The sequence below is a fragment of the Onychostruthus taczanowskii genome, unplaced genomic scaffold, assembly GCF_017590055.1.
Source record: "Onychostruthus taczanowskii isolate IOZ18803 unplaced genomic scaffold, ASM1759005v1 scaffold10, whole genome shotgun sequence".
NCBI classification, from domain to species: Eukaryota; Metazoa; Chordata; class Aves; order Passeriformes; family Passeridae; genus Onychostruthus; species Onychostruthus taczanowskii.
Window position 1 is genome coordinate 2,140,456 of NW_024496526.1, and position 11,430 is coordinate 2,151,885.

Consider the following 11,430-nt stretch of genomic DNA (forward strand, 5'->3'; position numbering starts at 1 on the left):
GGCGGCCCCTCCCCGCCCCCGCGGGGGGCACCGGGGGGCACCGAGCCCCGCCCCGGGGGGACCCGCGGGGGGAGACCCGCCGCCCCCCCGCACAAGGTCACCCCGACGCTGCGGCAGAGCCGACCCCCCTCCCCCGCGTGTCCGTGTCCTCTCCGCGTGTCCCTGTCCCCCCCGGGGACGTGGCGGGGCGGGGGGCGGCACCCACAGGAGCCCCCACCCCGTACCGGGGCGGCTCGGGGGGGGAGGGTGGGGGTCACACCGGGGAAATGGGGGTTGGGGGGATCCCCCTCCCCGCAGGAGCGGCGCCGCCCGCCCGTCGCGTGACGTCACAGAGCGGGGCTGGCGTCACGCCTGGCGGGGGCCCCCGCATGACGTCACCGGCGGGGGGGTTGTCCCGGGGCCGCGGCTCCTTCCGGCGGCAGGATGTGGCGGGGCCGGCCCGGATGCTGCAGCCTCGCCGGGGGGGTCCCTCCCCCGGGGCCCACGCGGGTGGCTGGGCACACCCCACCCGTGATTTGCTTTTGGGGGCGGAACGCAGCTGCGGTGTCCCCAACCCCCCCCCCCCCGACACGGGGGGCAGGGAGGGGGGCACACAACATTGCCCCACGCGTTTTTTGTTTGGTTGGGGTTTTTCTTGCGGGGAAGGCTGCAGTGCCCCCAACAGCGCCGCTATAAGAGGGAGGACACGCGCGTGGGGGACAGCTCTGTCCCAGGCGGGTGGCTGAAGTCACACCCCACCAAAACACCCGTGGTTGTTTTGTTTCCGTTTGTTTTTTTTTTTTTTTTTCTTTTTTTTTTTTTTTCAGGGTGAGATGCGGTGTCCTCCGTACGAAAGGGAGGGACACACGGGGAGGAAGCTCTGTTCCATGCGGGCGCTGCCGGGTCCCCAGGAGCCCCACAAAAGGTGGGACGCGAGTGAGTGGCACAATTGTCTCAGGCGGGCAGTTGAAACCACATCCCACCCGCGGTTTGGGGTTTTCTTTGGCGGGGGCAGAGCTGCTGTGTCCCCTACAGCCGCGCAGCAGAACGGGCGACACGAATGGAGGGACAGTTCTGATCCACACAGGCGGCCGAAGCCACGTCCCACCCGTGGTTTGGGTGTTTTTGTGGGGGAGCCGCCGTGTCCCCAACATCCCCGCCACAAGCAGAGGAGACGCGGGAGGGCAGCACTGTCCCACGCGGGTGACCGAAATCCCACCCTGCCGAGGGATTTCCTGCGGGAGGGGGAGAAGCCGCTGTGTCCCCAGCAGGCTCACCATGAAAGGGAGGGGGACGCGGTGTCCCCGTGCCGTGGGGGGACGCGCAGCCCCCGCCGTGGGGCCCCTGCGGGGGCCGGGCAGGGGGCCCAGGGGACACCCGGCAGAACCTGTCCTGCAGCTCCCAGCGGGGCCGGGCTGTGGGAGGGGGAGGGCTGAGCCCACCCTGCTCTGCAGGGCCGGCTCCTGCCCCTCCGGGGTGACAGCCCACCCCAGGAACCCCTGGTGTTCCCGCTCCGGTGGCCCTGGACCCACGCAGGCAGTGCTGGGGGGGCTGTGGGGGAGGTCACCTGCCACAGGTAGGTTCCCTCAGGTACCACATGGCTCCTGCCAGCCCCATGGCTCCCTACCAACTCTCCATGGCCCCTGCCAGCCCTGTGCTCCCCCAGCAGTCCCCCAGAGTCCCCTCCCAGCTCTGTGCCCTCTGTGACCCCCCCACAGCCCCTGCCAGCCCACCATGGCTCCTGCTAGCCCTGTGCTCCCCTGCCAGCCCCACACCTTCCTGGCACCTCCACAGGCCCCCAAAGCCTCTATCATCCCCCTAAAAGCCCCCTGGCCACATGAACCTGCCACCCCCACCCGGAGCCCCCTATGCCTCCTGCGAGCTCCATGGCCCTGCCAGCCCCCAACAGCCCTGCGAGGCCCCACAGCCCCCTGCCAGCTCCCAGACCCCTCCAGCAGTTCCTCGAGTCCCCTGCCAGCTTTCAGAGCGCCTCTGTCAGCCCCCAGAGCGCCCCATCAGATCCTCAAGCCCCCTGACAGCTCCCAGCCCCCCTCAATCAACTCCCCAAGCTCCTCACCAGCCCCCAGAACCCCCCATCAGCCCTCAGGATGCCTCTGGCAGCCCCCAGAGCCTCCTCCCCAAAGCCCCTTGCCAGCCATGGGATCCCTGTCACCCCCAGCTCCCCGAGCCCTGGGACAGCCCCAGGGCTGCTGTGACACCCCCTCCCCCCAGCCACTGGCAGCCCCCTGAGCCCCCCAAAAGCCAGACCCTGCTGGGATCAGGGATGGGATGGGACGGGATGGGATGGGACGGGACAGAAGTAGGAGAGGCCAGGCTGGGGTAGGATAGGATGGAGAGGGGATTAGGTGGGATTGGGATGGGGATAGGGTAGAATGGGGAGGGACAAATGGGATGTAGGACAGCAATGGATGGGGACAGGATAGGATGGGATAAGATGGGGTAGGGACAAGACACGTCAGGACAGGTAGGATAGGATAGGATGGGGTAGGGCAGATGAGGTGGGATGGGGATAAAGCAGGATAGAATGGGAACAGGACAGGATGGAATAGGATTAGATGGAACTGGAACAAGACAGGTCAGGATACCATGAGACATAGGATAGGATAGGATAGGATAGGATAGGATAGGATAGGATAGGATAGGATAGGGACAAGGCTGGATGGGATGGAGACAAGGCAGATCAGGACTGGATAGGATAGAGCAGGATAGGACAGAACTATGGCAAGATGGGCTGGGATGAGGTGGAATGGGAACAGGTCACATTGAAATAGGATGAGATAGGGACACAACAGGCCAGGGTGGAACGGGATAGCAGAGGATAGGGCAGGATGGAATGATGTGGGGTGGAATGGACACAGGTAAGGATGGGGTAGGATAAAGCAGGATAAGATGGGGTAGGATGGGATGGAACCAGGACAGGATAGAATGAGGTGGCATGGGAGGGGGACAGGTCAGGGTGGGATAGGGTAGGGTTTGGTATGGTACGATAGGATAGGATGTGATGGGTATGGAGTGGCACGGGGACAGCTCAGGATGGGAGGAGGTGGGATGGGTTTGGGACAGGGCAGGATGAGGGCAGGATGGGACAGAGCGGCATAGGATAGAGTAGCATAGGATAGAATAGCATGGGATGGAGCCAGGTCAGGACGCGACGCGGTGTGACGGGCCGGTGCCAGCACGGGTCGGTACCGTCCCGGCCGCTCCAGTCGCCCCCCGCCCCGCCGTGTCCCGCCGCGTTCCGCCGCCGTGTCCCGGTGCCGCTCCGGCCGCGCTGCGGCCCCTCCCGCCGCCTTTGTTTACGCGGAGCCGGTGCGGGGCGGGGGGAGCGGCGGCGGCGGCGGGCGGGAGCCGCGCTCGCTCCAGCTGTTTCCCGCCTTGGGCCGCGGGCAGAGGCCGGAGCCGGGCCGGGAGGGGCTGAACCGGGCCGGGACGAGCCGGGCTGGGCTGAACCGGGCCCCCCGCCCCCGTTATGGAGTACTTCATGGTGCCGGCCCCCAAGGTGCCGGCCCTGCAGCACTTCAGGAAATCCGAGAAGGAGGTCATCGGTGGGCTCTGCAGGTGGGGGAGCGCCGGGAGATCCCGGGCTCGGGGGTCTCGGGAGGCCCGGGGGGGGATGGCGGGGAAGGGGGGAGCGGAGAACGGGGGGAGCGGCGCGGCCGCCGCGGCCCCACNNNNGCGCGCTGAGCCCCCCGGGCCCGGCTCCGCCGTGGGGCGGCACGAACGGCCGGGCCCGCGGGGCTGTGGGGCGGCCCGGGCCCGCGGCACGTGTTGGGGGCCCGGCCCCTCGGGGTGCTGCTCCTGCCCCGCGGCCTGGGGGGCTCGTCCCGGCGATCCCGGGGAGTGGCCGCACCTGAGCCCCCCCGGAGGAGCAGCGGTGGGGCCGCGACCCAGGGCGGGATGGGGGCGGCTTCTCTGGGGTCCCTCGCGGTGGTCGCTGCGGGCCCTGGGTTGGGGGGTGCCTGCACGGGCAGGGGGTGCGGCCGTCCCGCCCGGGCACTGGGGATGCACGGCCCCACACTGACCCCGGCACCGGGCAGAGCTCGGGGAGCAGCCTTCCCACTGCCCCGAGCTCCGGGAGACCCTGCCTGGAGCTCAGGCCGCTGGGTGACACCCTGCATGCAGCTCGGGTGTCGGGGGCTGCCCTGCTTGTGACCTCGAGGAGCTCGGGGACACCCTGCCTGCAAGCTCAGGGTGCTAGGGGACAGCCTGCCTGTGAACTGGGGGTGCTGGGGACACTTGGCTGTATCCTGCTTGTGCACTCAGGTGTACCCTGACCCTGTAAGCTTAGAAGTGCCCTTCATGGAAGCATGGAGATACCTTGCCTGTGAACTTGGGGATGCCATGCCTGCAGGTTGGGGAACACCCTACCTGTGACTTCAAGGAGCCTGGGGGCACCCTGCCCCCATGGCCGTGCCTCCCTTGCCCTGCAGCACAACCCGCAGCACAAGCTGTGATCAGTGTTGGACATGAGTGGACAGTGGGGCATCTGACTTGTGCCTGGCTCCAACTTCCACATGGGTTTGTTTCCCTCGAGGTCCAGGCAAGAGAAATGTCCTCCCCAGCGTGGGAAAGACCAAATTCTGCTTGCCTGACACAAACCCCACAGCACCAGCACCAGGCTGGAGACCCCCCAGGGCTTCAGTGGGTGCCACCTGCTCCCCCTGCCTCTGTGCTACCCCATCCCTGGCCATGCTGGCTGTCTGAATCCATGGCTTTTTGCCCTTTTCATATTTCACTGTCACTTCCCAGGTCTCTTCCCAGGAAGAGCAGCTGGGGCAGGTTGCGGGAGGTCTGCCGGCAAGGAAGCAGGCTCTTCCTCCTTTCCCAGTATTTAAGAAACCACTTCCGTGCTGCCCGGTCCTGGGCCTCTCCATCCCATTCCCCTTAAGTGTCTGGTGGTCCCACATCCTGGAGCAGTGCTCCAGCCACCTCCTTACCCCAAGAGGGGCGATGTCTCCAAGACCTGCAGGGTTTGGTGTGTTTTGGGGCAAGTTTGGGGCTGGTTTCAGCAGGAGCAGGGAGGTGGGTGACAGCCACCACCAGATGGGAGCCCTGTGCCACAATCCTGCTGCAAGCAGCTCTTGGTCCATGCCGCAAAGGCTGCTCCCAGAGAGAGGGGCAGACCCCTGGGCACCCATCCCAGCTCCACACCCCCAGGACTGCATGTGAGTGAGCCAGTGCAGTGCGTGCTTGGCATCCAGCATCAGCCTGGGACACTGCCCCAGAGGTTGGGGACATCTTCCTGGCCTCCATGGGCTGAGCTGGGGTACTTCTGTATCCCCTTGGCATGCACTGGGATCCTTTCCTATAACTCTAGGATGAGCAGAGATCCTTCCCATCCCTCTAGAGTAATCTGGGATCTTTCCCTATCTGCTTGGGATGAGCTGTGATTCTTCTCTGTCTTGCTGGGCACAGCTGGGATCCTTCCCCGTGCCCTTGGACAGACGTGGAATCCATCCCCTTCTTAGGCTGAGTGAGGATCCTTTCCCATCCCTCTGGGATGAGCTGGGTCTTTCCCCATCCCTGTGTATCATGGATGAGTTGTGGTGCATTCTCCAGTTGCAGCAGGCAGTGATGAGTGGCCTGAGAGTCTCTGGTCCCTGCGTGGGCACATGGTGGTGCTGCACGGATCCCTCAGATCCATCCCCTCGCTCCCAAACCTCCGTGCTTCCTCCCTGGCCTCACCAGGAGGGCAGTGAGGGCAGGATGCTGGGCTTTGGTTGCCAGCCTGGCTTTGGCAAGGCTCTGGGTGGAATGTTCCCATCTCCCCGGGCCGGAGCCGCCGGGCACCTGGACGGGCGGCTGGAGCCCGCCTTATCTCGCCTCGTGCTGGCGGCCCGGCTCCTGTGTTTAGTCTTTGGTGCCTCGCAGCATCCCCGGCGCCAGCGGGTGCCGGCTGCCTGCACTCTGGGGGGAGTTGGCACGGTGTGATCCAAAACCTCTGCCCTGCTTCCCTCGGGGAAGAAGTGGGGTGTGGGTGAAGCTGGACCCCACGGCAGCGAGCTTTGCTCAGGTCTGGTGCTCTGGACCCCGTGGGTGTTGGCTGCCCGGAACCCTCACCCTCCATGCCGGCATTTCCCAGCCCATCTGCGGGGCAAGGGCGTGGGGGGCGAGGAGGCAGCGACAGGAAGCAGGCAGGAGCTGCGGCTTGGGGTGGGACGGGGGCTTCTCTGCTGGGAGCTGTCATCTGGAAGCCATCAGCAGGGCGGGAGGGAGGGAGCCGCCTTCCCGGGGCCACACACGCCGGCCGGCCCGCGGGGACACAGCCGGCCAGCCCGCAGCCTTCCTCGCCCACCTGGGGGTCCCCTCGCCCAGGCTGGGCACTGGGCAGTGTGTCTGAGCCCAGTGGAAGCAGGGGGCTGCAGCAGGGCCGTTGTTTGGCCAGTGCATCCCCCAAAGCTTTGGACACAGGGCTGGAGAAACCCACCCACCTGCTTCGGTGATTCCCAGCACCGCAGCGATCGTCCCCTCTGTGTCACCCGTCCCTTTGGTGGCTCGGGACCATCACTGCAAAGCAAGGGGGGATGCAGTGAGCTGGCAGCAGGGGTGCAGCCCCCTCTTCCCTAACCCTGGGTCTCTCTCACAGTTTGGCCAACATCCCACTGACTCCAGAGACTCAGCGGGACCAGGAGCGGCGGATACGCAGGGAAATCGCCAACAGCAACGAGAGACGGCGGATGCAGAGCATCAATGCTGGCTTCCAGTCCCTGAAAACCCTCATCCCACACACGGATGGGGAGAAGCTCAGCAAGGTGAGCAAGATTGACATGGTCCTGCACGTGGAGAGGCTGAAAGTGGAGTTGGGGCATTTGGGTGTTAACTTGGTGATGGAGCTTTCTCCTGGGGAGATTTCCCAGCTGGAGTGGGTGTGCATCCCCAACGTGGTGTTCTGGAGTGAGCTGGCAGTGTGTGACAGCCCCCAGTGCCCCTGGAGCATGGTGACATGTTCCTGGGTGAGGAGGGGACCCGTGCAGAGGGGAGTGGGGTGAGGAGGCAGCTGTTGGGTTCCCGAGGCAGGTGAATTGGAGCGTTTCACCAGGGGGAACCTGGGGTGAAGCAGATTCCAGGAGGAGACACCAGGGACAGGCAAGGAGCAGTGCTGCTTGCAGAGCTCACCGGGAGGAGGCCTGGGGGGACACCGGGGTCTCCTGCCTCAGCATGCCCCTCCTGCCTCCCCCACAGGCAGCCATCCTCCAGCAGACGGCCGAGTACATCTTCTCCCTGGAGCAGGAAAAGACTCGGCTACTGCAGCAGAACACCCAGCTCAAGCGGTTCATCCAGGTACTGCCCCAGGGATGGGACAGGAGGGGGTGGGACAATCCTGGCTGGCCAGGGTGGCGATGTCATTGCAGTTCCTTGGGCTCAGCGTGGGACCTTCTTACCTGCTCAGCCAGAGAGTGGAGATGTTTCTGTTCCCCTGGCAGGGCAGGGCACCCCATTCAACCTGGCATCTCTTATCTGGCAGGGGGAGAAGGGTTCGGGTCCCATTTTCTATTATTTCCACACATTTGGGTGTCGGGAATGGCCTGGTAGCAGATCTGGTGCTGAGGTCCCCTGGTTGAACTGCACTGGGGTCAGTGTGATCATCAGGTTGGCACAAGGCTGCAGGGATGAGGACCAGGATGGGGGACATGGGCAGGAGCCGCTCTGTCCCCAAGCATCAAACACAACCCCAGGGAGACCCTTTCCTGCATGGAGCTCTGGTGGGGAGTGGCATCACCCAGATGTCTGGATGGCAGGGACAGCATCCCCCTTTCCATGACACCACATTCCCACGGCAGGAATTCAGTGGCTCCTCGCCGAAACGGCGACGGGCAGAGGACAAAGACGAGGGGATCGGCTCGCCGGACATCTGGGAAGATGAGAAGGCCGAGGATCTGCGTCGGGAGATGATTGAGCTCCGGCAGCAGCTGGACAAGGAACGCTCGGTCCGCATGATGCTGGAGGAGCAGGTGAGGCCAGGTGCCCTCTTGCAGCCTCTGCCGTGTCCCCAGTGAACCCCAGGGGCACCAGCATGCTGTGGGGTCACCAAACCTGCTTTGGACACTGCTTCTCCGTGCTCGTCTGGGGATTCCTGGCTCCCACTGAGGGGCCATGCCAGACTCCCCACTGATGTTGGGGTTCCCTGACCCGCAGGTTCGCTCCCTGGAGGCCCACATGTACCCCGAGAAGCTGAAGGTGATTGCTCAGCAGGTGCAGCTCCAGCAGCAGCAGGAACAGGTGAGGTTGCTGCACCAGGAGAAGCTCGAGCGCGAGCAGCAGATCCGAACCCAGGTGAGTGCACCCCAGACACCCCCAGGTACTGGAACACGAGGGATGGGTTTGGGGATGGACTTGGTACCTCCTGTGGGCACTGATGTCCCAGCAAAGCTCTTCCCCTTAGTGATTTGGGAAAGGGGTGGCCCAAAGCCCCCCACAGTGCTTGGGGCTGTGCTTGCAGGCACCCTGTGTCTCAGGGAGGGACTGTGGATTGAACCACCCGTGATGGCTTCCAAGTGGCTCTGTTCCCTGGCACAGAGGGGTTTGTACAGGGAGGGCCACTCGCTGCTGGAGACAGTTTCATCTCAGGGGCTTCACCTTTCTCTGCGTGCCTCCTACTGAACTTCAGGGATCCCCAAACCACTCCCTGCCACCCAGCAGGCTGGGCAAGGGGAGTGTCAAACTGGCAGGCAGAGGGGATGGGAACCTTCAGCCTTTCCCCCGGGACTGCTGGGTTTGCCAGTGGTGCAGGAAGGAGGCGAGCGCTGTGCCAGCGCCGGTCCCTGTGCACTGCCACCCTCGAGCCCAGCCCGGGGCCACGCCACTCTGGGAGCTTCAAAGGGAGGAACAGCAGCTTCTTCCCTGCTCCTTGGGCTCCTGCAGAGCCGTGTCCCTGCAGGGTCCCCGCCGGCCGCCTCCCGGGGAAGTTCAGCCTATTTTTAGGTGAACTCTCCGTAGCCTCCTGCTAGGGCGGATCTTCCCATCCGCTGCTCCAGCGAGGATCTCCGAGGGGTGTGGGGAATTCCTGGCCACGCAGGGGCTGGCACTTGCCTCTCCCGGCTTCAAAGCCCAGATCATTGCCCTTTGGGATACGGGGAATCCTTCATGTTCCACTCTGCAAAGCTGAGGTGACAGCAGCTTTCAGCTGGTATCCTCCTGCATCCGCTGGGATGGAGAACGGGAGCAGCTGAGTGATGCCTCAGCTTTTATGGAGCTTGGGCTCTGTGTTCTCCCCACGCCGCCGTGCCGTGCTCACTGGGGGTTTCTCTTCTGTCCCCAGCTCCTGCCATCACACGCTCCCCCAGCGCCCACCCACCACCCCACCGTGATCGTTCCAGCGCCGCCTCCCTCCCATCATGTCACCGTGGTCACCATGGGCCCATCCTCGGTCATCAACACGGTCTCCACGTCCCGGCAAAACCTGGACACCATCGTTCAGGTCAGCCGGGGAGCAGCGGGGGGTTTGGCAGTGGGGGGCTCAGGGGGGTCCCTGATCCCCAGGGTGGGTCAGAGGTGTCCTGACAGCCGGTGTGTGCCCCGGGCAGGCGATCCAGCACATCGAGGGCACGCAGGAGAAGCAGCTGCAGGAAGAGGAGCAGAGACGCGCCGTCATCGTAACGCCAGCGCGCGCCTGCCCCGAGCCCTCCGCCTCCGACACCGCCTCCGACACCGAGGGCAACGACAGTGACTCCATGGACCAGAGCAAAGAAGAGCCCTCGGGGGACGGGGAGCTGCCCTGACACCTCCCAGCCAGCAGCTGGGGAGGGAAGCCGGGGCGGGGGGGGGAAACGTCAGAGAATATGCTGAAATTTTTAAAAAATACAACGTGATTTGGGTCTCTTTTATGACCTTTTTCCAATACTGTAAAGCAGAGCGTTAGAGGCAGGCAAAGGTCACCCTTCAGCTCCCAGGGGGGTGGGGGCTTAGGAGTGGCCACAGTGGGGCATGGGGGGCTTGGGGCATGGTGGGGGGCGTTGGGAATGGGGGTCACAGCCCCCCACCCTGGTTTATCACCCCCCACCTGCCAACCCACAGGGAATCCTGCCAAGCTGGCAGCAGCCCCACTGTTCCTGATGGTGTTCCCTTGGGACAGGGCCTTTGGTTGGGATCTTAATTTGGTTTTTTCCTTCTCTTGTGTTTTTTTTTTCCTTTTAATTAAATGTTTGTTTTTAAGCAGGGGGGGAGATGCCAAGTGACATGGCAGCAAGGGCAGGACAGGGATCCCTGATTTCAGGGTACCACCATGGCTCCTGCACCCCACATAGGGCAGGGAAAACCCCCTTGGAGAGTGAAATAATCCTGGGATGATGCCATTGGAGCATGGCAGGAGGGCTGGCATATTCCATCCCTCCCCGGCATTTCCAACACCCACCTCCTTGGCACAGGGATGGCAGGTTGGGGGCTGATTTTTACACCCCGTCCCTGTCCCTGTGCCCATTCCTGTCCCCCCCACCCCATTCCCATCCCTCCTTTAAGCACTTAACCTGGTTTGTGGGGTCTGTCAGCTCTGAAGAGCTTTTCTATTTTGTGATTGTGTCGCTTGGGTCTGTCGTGGCGGGTGGGGGGTCCCTGTTTTGTGCGTCCCCCCCTCGCCCCACTGCCCCCCACCCGGCTGTAGGGTTTTAGGCCAGTCTTGTGTAGAGCCTCGGTGGTATTCAGTAGGTTCCCCCCCAGCTGCAGCTGTTTCTCGGTTCCTTTCCCCTTTTTTTTTTTTTTTTTTTGGTTTTTTTTTTTTTTTTTTTTTTTTTGTATTTTTTTTTACAATTTTCAGGTCTTTGTGTTGATTGAGAAGCTATTCTATTTTGTTAAGAAAGTTGAAAAAAAAAAAAGAGGCTCGTGCCTTTGTAAAGAAACAAAATAAAGTTTGTACTTGGTTTTTTAGAAGCTCTGTCCCAGCGTTAATGTTTGTGGGGACAGGGATGGATCCCACCGTGATGGACACCGGTCCCTCTGGGGCGCGTGGGGAGGGCAGGGAGTGCTGCCAGCGCTGGGAATCACGGCAGGAGGCAAAGGCAGAGGATCCCTGGTGTGGATCCTGCTCAGCACTCAGGCTGTATTTAAAGGCTCAGCCCTGCCAGGGCTGTGATGGGCACATCGGGGCTCAGCTCCGTGCTGAGGTGGAGGTGGGGGACATCTGGGCTGGTTTTAATGAGGCCACACAGCTGAGGGGAACTGGGGTCAGACTTTGTGTCCCCCTTCCCCAGGGATGGGGGTATCCATCTCTCCATGGAGCTGACTCATGGCTCAGGGCAGGAGGCACTCATCTCTCTCCATGTTTTTTGGGGGGAGGCTCCTCTTTTCCCATGGAGCACCCACTTCTCAGCATCCTCCCATGGCTGTGGGTCCCTCCCACTGCCCCTCCACTCCATGGCCATCCGTGGTGTCTGGCCAAGGGGTGGCTCCTGCTCCTGAGCCATCACCCTCTTCTCCACACCACTGCCACTGTCCCAC

General features: G+C 63.3%; 1 protein-coding gene across 1 annotated transcript; it reads left to right on the forward strand.

Annotated features, from left to right (window-relative positions):
* Window positions 1-3,311: 3,311 nt before the first annotated feature.
* TFAP4 (transcription factor AP-4) lies at window positions 3,312-10,731 on the forward strand. The gene is made up of 7 exons (XM_041407654.1): window positions 3,312-3,558; window positions 6,587-6,752; window positions 7,183-7,281; window positions 7,782-7,952; window positions 8,137-8,274; window positions 9,260-9,418; window positions 9,525-10,731. Exons 1-7 carry the CDS (start codon window positions 3,470-3,472, stop codon window positions 9,717-9,719), a joined length of 1,017 nt encoding a protein of 338 aa, XP_041263588.1. The 5' UTR covers window positions 3,312-3,469; the 3' UTR covers window positions 9,720-10,731.
* Window positions 10,732-11,430: the final 699 nt, after the last annotated feature.